Below are 11308 nucleotides of genomic sequence, written 5' to 3'. Positions count from 1 at the left end.
TGCAAAGGCGGGAGACCGGGGAAACACCCACAGGCGGCACTGCACCTACTGGCCTGGCCCTCACACGCTTCCCGTTCCCGGCCGCTTCCCGAGGCGGCCTTCCCAGGCTGAATGGACCTCCAAATGCCTTAAGCCCCCCTTACCTTTCCCTCCTAAGACTTCCCCCCACACACCGGGGCTCTTTAAGAGGCTGCCCGCACCGCGGCCCGGCCGCAGCACCACCGGCCCCACTGCATTAACGGCAAACAGGCCTACGGCGCGGCAAGTACAGCACCACTGCTGGGTCACCGGCGACCGGAACAGCTCCAAGACCACCGGCTGACCCCAAAAACCTAAACCTAACCCCAACGCCCTCAACCACCCCAACCGCAAATAACCTCCCCCAACGCCTCCGCCAGCGGCGACTACCGCGCACGCGCGGAGTGGAAGCGCTGCCTGACGGGGCTTCCTCCTCGAGCGGCGCTGGCCATTGGTTATCGAACATCGCCGAGTGCTTTCGTGCTCCTCCGGCGCGACGCCGCAGGCGGGGGGAGCAAACGGCTCGAACAAGGCGCAGTGCATTGTGGGGCGGAAGAGGAGAGTCACCGCTCTGCTAAGGCCGCCATCTTGCCTGCGTCCGGACTTGCTCCCGCTTTCGGGGCCTGCTCCTTCTCCTCGCAGCGCAAAGCGGTGGAAAGGGAGAAGACGAGGGGCCCGCCCGGGCGGTGCTGATGCGCGCAGAGCCTCCTCGCACCTCTCTCGGGCGCCGCTAGCGAAGGAGGCGGGGGTGGTCGGGCGGTCGCCGGCGCGGCCTCTCCTCTCCTCTGCCGGGATGGGTCGGTCCCGGAGCCGGAGCTCGTCCCGCTCCAAGCACACCAAGAGCTCCAAGCACAACAAGAAGAACCGGAGCCGATCGCGGTCCCGCTCCCGGGAGAAGGAGCGGGCGCGGAAGCGCTCCAAGTCCCGGGAGAGCAAGCGGAACCGGCGCCGCGAGTCCCGGTCCCGGTCCCGCTCCAACACGGCCCCCTCCTCCCGCCGCGACCGGGAGCGGGAGCGCGATCGCGCCTCCTCCCCGCCCGACCGCATCGACATCTTCGGGCGCACGGTGAGCAAGCGCAGCAGCCTGGACGAGAAGCAGAAGCGGGAGGAGGAGGAGAAAAAAGCGGAGTTCGAGAGGCAGCGGAAAATGTGAGCCCCGGGCCTGGGCTGGGGGCTTCGGGGGGGGCGAGGGGGTGGGCGAGGGGAAGGGCGAGGAAAGGAGGTGCTCTGTGCCGTGGTGCCTTTCCGCGCCTTCCTCCTCCAGACCAAGGCCGTCTGCGACGGGGTAAAGGCGTTTAGGCCCTCGCTGAGGCCTAACTTCTGCCTGTTTTCCCGCCATCCTTCCCTTTCCTACAGCCTGGCCCCCTCAGGTGCGCTAGAAGCCGCCCACCCGGGGTGCGAGCTTCCCGCACGCTGCCTCCCTGTCCGCTGGCTCTGCTCGCTTCCGATCTGCTGCTGCTCTCCTGCGCTGCTCTTAAACTTCTCGCTGCGGCGGAGGCCTCCGCGCCCCTGAGGCTTTGTGCTGCGCTGCCACACTGCCTGCCCCTCCCCTTTCTTGCGTGGAGCTGGTTATGCCTCGAGCGGATGCATCTGGAGTTGCTCGATTTAGGGTTTTAAGAAATACTATGCAACGATTATATTAACAGAGGGGTTTTTTTTTATTTTCTTGCCAGCCGGGACAGTGAGGTCCGGTGACTTGTTTCGTTTGAATCCTTTTCCTTTTTCAGTTTTCGTTGTGGGGAATGTGGTTATTTGTAAAGTCTACAGAGGCAGATAAGTTCTATTTTAATGAACGTTGGATGTGCGTTAAGATGTTTAGCAATATTGTTGAGTTATGAAAGAGACCTTTATGCAGCAGAGATAACAATGGCTTTAACAGTCATGATAAAGTGATTTTTGTTCTTTGAATGTTACGCTCACTCATTGGAGCACTGAATCCAGAAATAGCACTTCTTTGTACGTGTGAAGTCAAGTAGTTCTGTTAATTCTCAGGTGGAGCTTTGAGTTTTATTTCAGCCATATTGTTCTAATGAGATATTAATTGTAGTTCAGAAGGCTTGATCACCCTGAGTTGTCACTTTCAGTTTTGTTTGTCGATGGTATCCTATGCCAACTTCGGAATTTGACAGCGATGTCATCAAAAACTTGCATAGTAACACAAACACACGTGAAAATGTTGAAGGCTTTTTGAGGTTTTGACCCTAATTTTGTGGTTTATAGTTTTATTCCATACCTAAATTAACAAAAATATTCCATGTCTATCTAGGATGAGGATTTGGAATGTGCTTAACAATTTGAGAATACAGTGAATAGTTTATCTTAGTATAAGTTAACTTTGAAGTTTTAGAACACTCATGAAGTCTGTATAGGAGGAATATGACATTTGAGTGATATTGGCAACAGAATAGTAAACATATAATGGAAAAACAATATTAGAAAAGATTTGGTATAGATTTTGATGCTTCTAGAATACACTTTTAATTTCAAAAAGAGAAAGCAATAAAACCTAACAGAGTAGAAAACTATGGTATTTGAATAAGTCATCTGTAAGTTGTGGTATGTATGTTAGTATAGACTCATATTAGTGAAGGAAAGAAGTACTTTCTTGCTAACTGAATTAACTAGTGGACAGTTCATATATTGAAAGCCACTTTCTTCTTCTTGTCTCTGTTCAAATCCTAATACATAATCTAACTTCTGCTTTTTCCTGTAATGCTAGTTTTCTATAAAGGCCTTGCAAATATGACTTTTTTTTCCCCTCAGAAATCTGCTGAAATGTAAGTAGCTTCTTTTCTGCAGATTTTATAAAATTAGTCTTTAAGGAGTAAAAGAAACATACTAAAAATATTCTTACATTAATGACTTATCTGTTTCTCCGGAGTCATGGCTCAGTAGATCAGGACGATAAATTTAAACCTGTAAATAACATACTGCAAGTTCATGTGATTAAAAAAAAAAAAATGAGTAGTTGATATAAGCTACAGAATAAATAATTGAAATTTCTGTCTGTGTTTATGATTTGATTTTCTTGATAAACTCAAAGCCATTGATTGGAAGTATATTATCTTTATCCATAGGCACAAGCTGGTCTTATAAATTAACTTTGAGAATAAATTTTTACTTTATTTCACTTCTTTCTAGTGTTTCAAGAAATGTGGTTGCTTACACTGAACAGTTATTATATATTTGTAATATTGTCATTGCCTATGAATGTGAGAAGATATATTTGCTTGGTTTAATTAAATTTGAATGGAATTTGTTGGGGTGAGAAGAATGAAACGTGTGCAGGCACAGTGCTTAATTTGAGTACATCATCAGTTGCTGAGGATATTTGAAAACTTATTTCAGATATGAGTGTAAGGGGTTTTTTTATAACTATGTACTATCTTTATTCAATTAGCTAACTTTTATTCTAGTTTTCCCTAATGTTAAACATAAAGCTGAAAGACTTGAATAAAGCACATGAATATGAGCTTTCTGAAAAATTGTTTCTGTACAACAGCCTCTTATGTAGCTGTAAGCTGTATCAGTACAGGACAGTGAGACTACTCGCTGCTGAATAAATACCCATAAGAGGGAAGAAAAACCTGTACAAATATAAGGCTACTTTGAATATAAAGGGTGTTTAAAAATTGATCTTTTAAACTTTTGACCCCTCCCCCACCTTCCATTCAAAAGGATCATAGGTAGTAGTGGCTTGGCAGAGACACGCTAACAGAATGGAGTTGATGCATTTTTCTGGATGGTGGTGGTCTTGGGTTTTTGTTTTTCTGAAAAAGTCACCTCGAGATACTTTGTGTCGCTTTAGGAAAAGTGAATGCTGGCCTAATGTGTCACTGAGTAAGTTTGCTATCTCTTGAGGAATGAAAGAATAAAATTTGTCTTCTGGGGCTCTACGTTTAAGTTGGGCATTCCAGAACTTCTTATTGAAGGAGATAGACTCTCTACTGTGTTCAGCACACCTTTGAAAAGACTATTCTTATTGAAGGAGATAGACTCTCTACTGTGTTCAGCACACCTTTGAAAAGACTATTACTTGAACAGGGGGGAATTTGAGAGCCTTTCACCTCGGGTTTGTCTAGATCAATAATCCATACTTCATTGTCTCCTATTGCATCTTTGCAAATTGTACACTGGGAAATCTAAAAGTTAGTAAATCCTGTAAAGTTGTTTTTACGTCTCTCAATATAAGTAAGATAGGAAAATGCAAGCATTACGAAAATGACAGAATATTAGGATATTACAACAGTAGTTGTTATTCTAAATCATGGATTTCTGGTGCTGACAGGCCAGAAGATAAATTTATAAGACTGTTTCATACTTCATGGAATACTTAAAATGAAAGTTCAGTTTCGAGTTTGGAAAAGAAGCCAAAAACCCATAATAATTCTAAATAAATGGTACTATATGAAATATAGCTATGCAGTATTCATTTCTGTGGATCTTTGGGTATCTAATTGCCATATGGTACTAGTGATTATTACCAGGAAGATTTTTTTTTTTTCCCTGCATTTGGTAATAAACCTGTGAATTGATGTAAAGTTTTTGTATACTTTTTAATGAAAATTGAAAACAGTGATCAGGCTAAGTGATAATGCTGCTGCTAAACAAAAATAAAGACAAGAAGACATTTGAAAATACTTCCAAAATTCAGAAGGTGGAAAACTGTAAAGATTGCAAGGATTTATTTAGCACTTGGTGTATTTTATTTTGGATAATTACAGTAGAAACAGCGTGCTCCAATAAAGAAGTTAAGGAGACCTGAAGTATTTGAAATTTGATAAGGTAAATTATTGGATAACTACATTACAGAAACAACACCTGGAATTCTTATTAAAATATTCAGATTACAAATTTGATTGCTTCTGTCTTCTGTTTGGGTTATTAGAGATTATTTTGGTTCCTCTGAGGTGGTGGCTTTAAGACATGATTTTACCATATATTATTGCTACATGTGTCTTAAAATTGAGACCATTGAAGTTCCTAAAGGGTGAAAGATGGCCAAAGTTGGGGAATGTCTTTTTTTTTTTTTTTCTTTTTTCCCCTAAAAATGATCAGGAAGTAGTATGATAAGTTGTCTTGTTAAGCTTGGTGTCTTGAGATATGGAGAGATGCTAAATACGGTATGGTCTGAATGGGTTCCCTGTGGTAGGAACACTGGTTGCCTAAATATTCACTTTCCTTAAATGTAGAGCAAAACATTCTTTAAATATATAATCTGTCTGTATAAGGTATAACACTGTTAAAAAGTTGATTCAGTAGCATGGCTAATGCTGTGAATTTGCAAGAGTTCATTTCAATGAAACCATTCTTTATTGATTAAAAAGGTAATCCTCGTATTTGCTTTTTTTTAGTCGTCAACAAGAAATTGAAGAGAAACTCATAGAGGAAGAAACTGCTCGAAGAGTGGAAGAGCTTGTGGCTAAACGTGTAGAAGAAGAGTTGGAGAAAAGGAAGGATGAGATTGAGCGAGAGGTTCTCCGCAGGGTGGAGGAGGCTAAGCGCATCATGGAAAAACAGTTGCTCGAAGAACTCGAGCGACAGCGACAAGCTGAACTTGCAGCACAAAAAGCCAGAGAGGTAACGCTCGGTCGTTTGGAAAGTAGAGACAGTCCATGGCAAAACTTTCAGTGTCGGTTTGTGCCTCCTGTTCGGTTCAGAAAGAGATGGAATACAGCAAATCTAATTCCCTTCTCGTATAAACTTGCATTGCTGCGAAACTTAATTTCTAGCCTATTCAGAGGAGCTCACTGATACTTAAACAGTTATTCTCCTAAAACCTGAACAAGGATACTTGATTTTTAATGGAACTGACCTACATATTTCAGAATTGTTTGAAACTTTTGCCATGGCTGCAGGATTTATCAGCGGTCCTTTCATTTTTGGGGAAGGGTATTGAAAATCTGTAATTATGTATCCTTCATTTGTTTCATTTTGTTTACCTAGACTGTAAGAGGCTTTTGCCTTCAGTCAGGCAAAAAGCAGGGTCCAGCAGTGAGCTGCAGTACCTGTCTTTAACAAATAGGTTTCTTACTCTTCATTTAAAATGAACTTTTTCCTTGAGCATACATTGGACTAATTCTGGGACTTCGAGCATTAAGCCCATCCACGTCTTCACGAAGGATCTATGTCCAAATCATTATATCCATTTTTAATAACTACTAACAATTCATTTTTTTTCCCTAGAAGTTATAAAAGAGCAGGTTGCCCTTGTCTGAAGTCAAGCTGAACATGTGACTTGGGTTTTTGTTTTTGTTTTTTAATCAGCAGCTGGAGCAGAAGCTGAAAATGTCTTTCTGTGAGACAGTAATTTGCTACTAAAGGCTTTGATGCCTGCCTGCACCAATCATTCCAGGATCTAGAAATTTCAAGACAAACTTTAAACCATAAAGGAATTTTGTGCTAAATAGTCATAAGTCTCAAATGCCTTTTTCACTCTGTACCTCCTACACAGTTTATTTTAAATTAATATTTTGATTGGCTTACAAAAGGAAAGACAGTAGCAATGAAGCTTTCCCCTTCATACTAAATGTGACTTGTCTGTCGCATAATATCTTTAAAGTAAAAACAAAAAAAAAACAGAAAGCTGAGTTACAACAAATATTAAGAATATTAAATTACACTTGCTTTGCAAATTCAAACCTTTATTGTGAAAAAATTGAAGTTGAATTTAGATGTCCGTAGTCAGCAAATGCTTTATGTATAGAGGTTTTCATTTGATCAGATGGATGAATTTTTTTCTTTTTAAGTATTTTTGCTATTGTCAATGTGGTGTGAAGAAGTCGCATCAGTTCTTTATAACGCAGAATAAACTTCCATGCCTGGAGTGAAGTGTGCTAGCTAGTAGCTGGTTACTAGTCATAGTAAGAAGTTTTCTCTTCATATGCTTGCTTTGTTCGTATTAACTTTTTTTTCTTACACAGACACAAACCTCTGGCTAACTTTAAATCTTCCAAATATTAAAATAATTCGGATATATATTACGTGAACTGAAACACCTCAAAAACTTTCACGCAGTCTTCATATTTATGAGTTGCGTAACAGAGTTCCATAAAATTCACCAAGAAAACAACAATTACAAGGCTTTATTTCCTGATCTTGCCTTCCCTGGACTCCTGAATACCAAGTTCAGACTGCAAATGACAGTTTCAGCTGTCTTAAAATTGTCAAAATATTGAACGTTAAGTCCATTCTCCCCATGAAAGAAGCCCATAGCTCCATGAAGTATGGATTACCATTTGTATTTTTCACTAACAGTAAATGTATTTTTCTTATTAATTGTTTGCCTTAGGAATGATTTACATATTTTTGTTCCTTCTTATCATAAACATCTGCATTCCTCAGCTCAGCCTTCCTTGTATGTTGTTTCTTTATAAATGGTTGAGCTGCTGATGCAGGTATTGCCAAGCTAACAGTACAAATCATTTTAAAGAGGAAGCTGGCGCGTATGGCAGCCGAGGAGCACACTCTGCAGGACACTGGACAAGACAGTAAATATTCAACTTTTAATGCTGATTAAAGGAGTATAGGTAAAGAATACGTAGGTATACTTAATTGGTGAGACAAACTATTCACTTTATTTATATTTTCTATATTACTTTTTAATTTGGTAAATACTATCCAGTTTTTGTAGTTGTCCTTGTTGATTTGTGTGATATTAAAATTCTAGTAATAAATTGTCAGGATTCTATGATTAGGGAGGGTTTAGTTGGTTGCTGTTTGGACTGGGCGGGATGATTTAAATTGAGTGCTAGAAAACAGTATTAGTGGCTGCACAATTTGCCGTTGTGAGACAAAATAGGTGGCTGTAAAGCTGCCACTTTAAGTCAGTTCACAAAAGAATTCTGAGAAAGATTAGTGAACATGCAGAAATTAATATTTTACTTTACTAACATCTTGCCCTGTCCTCCCCTTTAGGAAGAAGAGCGTGCAAAGCGTGAGGAACTAGAGCGAATACTAGAAGAGAATAATCGAAAAATTGCAGAAGCACAAGCTAAACTGGTAGGTGAAGATGTAGGGGAATACAAGTACCTCTGCCTGATTTGCAACACAATTAAAATAAACAAATCGACCCTTTCAAGGGTTTAACTTGTCTATTGCCAGCTGTCAGTAACATTGCTCTCCTTCCCTTGAGCATAAGAGACCAGATCCTTAGCAGTAACACTAGTCTGAAAAAATAGTTCAGGTACAGTTAATTTAGAGAAAGTTCGCTACCTTCAGAATTTTAAAAGCACTTTTTTAACGGTATCTCATGGGTAAGGTTGAAGTAAGTTCGCAAACATGTTCAGCTTCTAGAACAGAAGTGACTAATTCTGTTTTGTTGAGCAGGAGAAGTACAAAGTGGATTTGAGACTAGTATAATGTTGATGTACAAGTGCTGAAAGGGACTTTCAGCATAAGCTTATAAGATGTCTAAGTTATGAAAGTCTAGCTTATGTTGGTCTCCAAGCCTATTTAAGCAGGTGCCTGCCTCCTGAGAACATTCAATATGGTTTAGCTGATTCTAATCAATTAATGGTAAGCCAAGCTAAGCTGCTTCTAAATTCTGATTGAACTCTATCGGTTTCAGTTACCCAAGTAATTGCACCTTTTTCAGGTAAAGATGATGCTTCTTAAAATTCCTTGCTTGAACTACATCTGCTTTAGATCTCTTTCTGTTTTACCCTTTTCCCAACCTCATGTGGTGAAAACGGGACAAATGGAAAATTCAAAGTATTAACTGATATTATGAACAAAATAAGCACCTTTAGAAGACCATTGGAAGAGCTGTAAGAACCATAAGTCATTCTAAGGATTGACTTGTTACAAATCAAGTAAAGATGGTTTTGAGTTAGGAGGGGGTTTTAGATGGGTTTTGGGGCGGGGAGACCTCTGATTGAAGGTCTCTTACTTCGTTATATTGTGCATTCATCTGACATGTGACAGGCGTCAGGGGAATTTCTCTCTATATACAATGACTTCCTTAAACAAAATGTAATGTGTTGTTTGCAAAGCAATGCTGAAAAGCATTGCATGTAAGCACTCAAGATTTCGATGCATTAGCTGTAGAAAGTTTTCAGTGTTTCTTCTAAACTCAATTCAAATAACCATTTTATAAATAGTTTCACTGAAACCAACTGTGACATCTAGCTCAAGTAGAACTGCTTACATACTGTGCAGGATTGGACCTGTTTGGAAGTTAATACCGACTTGTAAATTGCTTTTGTGACAACAAAATATGCTGGCCTCAATTCTACCATTTTCATATATAGGCTGAAGAACAATTGAAAATTGTTGAAGAACAAAGAAAGATTCATGAGGAGAGGATGAAACTAGAACAAGAGAGACAACGTCAACAAAAGGAAGAGCAAAAAATTATCCTGGGCAAAGGAAAGTCTAGGCCAAAACTGTCCTTCTCACTAAAGAGCCAGGATTAAATTGCAACTCTGAACTCTTAAAAGAAAACAAGAAACAAACAAACAAAAAAACCCAACAAAAAAAAAAGAAAACAAAAAAAAACCTTTGTATGGTAGCTTCATGTTGAAGTGTTTTGTTTTTTTTTTTCTCTCAAATTTTTTTTTTTTGTCTTTTTTGAAAGTCTGGAAAGTTAGCTTGTTCTAATAGGGGCTGTGCTCTGCAATTCCTAATTTTTTTTTTTTTTTTAAACTTCCATTAAGTTAAACCCTTATCAGATCATTGTTGCCTTTTAGAGGGTAATCTGTTCTCATCAATTTTGTTTCTGTATTAGTGGTCTGAAGCACATCAGGTCACTTCATGAACTGTGGATGATCTGATAAGGTTTTACTGGCCTACTCATCAGAGTTTGACTCTGATAATTGACAGAACTTTATACTGGGTATTGCTGACTTTTAATTTTTTTTTTTTTTTAAGTCAGTAAATACATGAGTAAATTGCCATAGTATTACTGGACCTCTGTGGTTTATTGTTAAATCAGTGTCCTATGATACTGTCCCATTGTTGCGCTTGATGTTCCTGATACAGGTAAGGAAATAGTTTGTCATTTCTGCTATGAATACATAGAGAGAGTTCAGTATTGTCTCTGTTAGGTTTGTTTTTATTACATTGACAGCATTCAACCAGCGTTCCCCATTGTGTAAATAAACCAATTTGCTGAATAAAGTGAAAGTCTTAAATTCCTATGTTTTAAGTAAATTTTTTTAGCACACTTCTATAAACAGCTATAAGAGTGACAATTCACATTATTAAATTCAAGACTATAGTGGTATTTTTTTTTAATTTTGCTTTAAACTGTTGTGGCTTCTCCTACTTACAGTGCAAAATTACACACAGTAAAAAATCCTTGCAGTTGTGAATGTTTTTGATGGCTGCTGCTGTTTTCATGAATATTGGTTTTTATTCTGACAGAGACTTATTTGAGCTGTAGTATCATGTTTAAACAGCTGTTTGGCTTACTGCACCCAGACCAATACTTCGATATCTAATCCCCTTCAGTTTACCTCATACTATAGTATATTGTATAAGTTAAGGTCATTTCCATATAATGAATCTGATGGATCCTAAAGGATTTAAAAATTGAAGTTTTTTTCCCAAAGGACTGGACCGGCTAGCGTACTTGAAATGAAAAACAGAAAGTGAGATTCTGTCTAAATATATTGTTTTAGCCAGAAAGCAACTGTTACTCCTATACAGATCTTGAATGTTATCCATTTATATATACAGGTTTTATTTTGAAAAATGAAACTACAGACTGAAAACTATATATATAAGTCCCCTTTTTGTATATAATTCTCCTACCAAAACCTGGATTACTATAGCTTGTCCAGTTCTAAAACCTTCTTTTTCCTGTCAGTGTGCAACATCTGTAGTAACCATAAAATGAAAGTTACCAGTAGTTGCCTGAGCATTTGAATGTCACTGGACGAAGTTGGAAATAATTTCTGATATTCCCAAAGGATCTGTTTTCTGTAGGTTTGGCAAATCAAATGGGGGAGCAAGTTGAGTGTGCCACTGAAAGCAGTATTCAGCATGCTTTGTATGAAACCTGGGCTTGGGGGCAGACTGATGTGTATGGCTTTGTCCAGTATGTCAAGAAAAATGTGAAGACAGAAAAATACCTACACTATTACTGTACTTAAATTTGTCTATATATTGTATTACAAAAGAAGGTTGAAGGTTGCTTAATGCATAAAAACAAAAGCTGAAGCCAAATAAATCATGTACGTGACCTGTTGGCAGGAGCAGGCTGTATTTAAAGCTCAACTGATACCTGTATTTCTAAAACAGAAAACATCCCCTGTTCCCGTATGAGAAACAAGCTATTAAAAGTCAA

The 11308-nt window shown here is 39.4% G+C and overlaps 1 protein-coding gene across 1 annotated transcript; it reads left to right on the top strand.

The window, feature by feature from the left end:
• Positions 1-593: 593 nt before the first annotated feature.
• Positions 594-11308, top strand: ARGLU1 (arginine and glutamate rich 1). The gene is made up of 4 exons (XM_059822286.1): positions 594-1167; positions 5373-5598; positions 7936-8019; positions 9270-11308. The coding sequence occupies exons 1-4, from the start codon at positions 812-814 to the stop codon at positions 9432-9434; spliced, it is 831 nt and encodes a 276-aa protein (XP_059678269.1). The 5' UTR covers positions 594-811; the 3' UTR covers positions 9435-11308.

This window comes from Gavia stellata, chromosome 1 (assembly GCF_030936135.1).
Source record: "Gavia stellata isolate bGavSte3 chromosome 1, bGavSte3.hap2, whole genome shotgun sequence".
Taxonomy (NCBI): domain Eukaryota; kingdom Metazoa; phylum Chordata; class Aves; order Gaviiformes; family Gaviidae; genus Gavia; species Gavia stellata.
The sequence above is the reverse complement of the archived record's forward strand: the minus strand, read 5'-3'. Positions and strand labels throughout refer to the sequence as shown.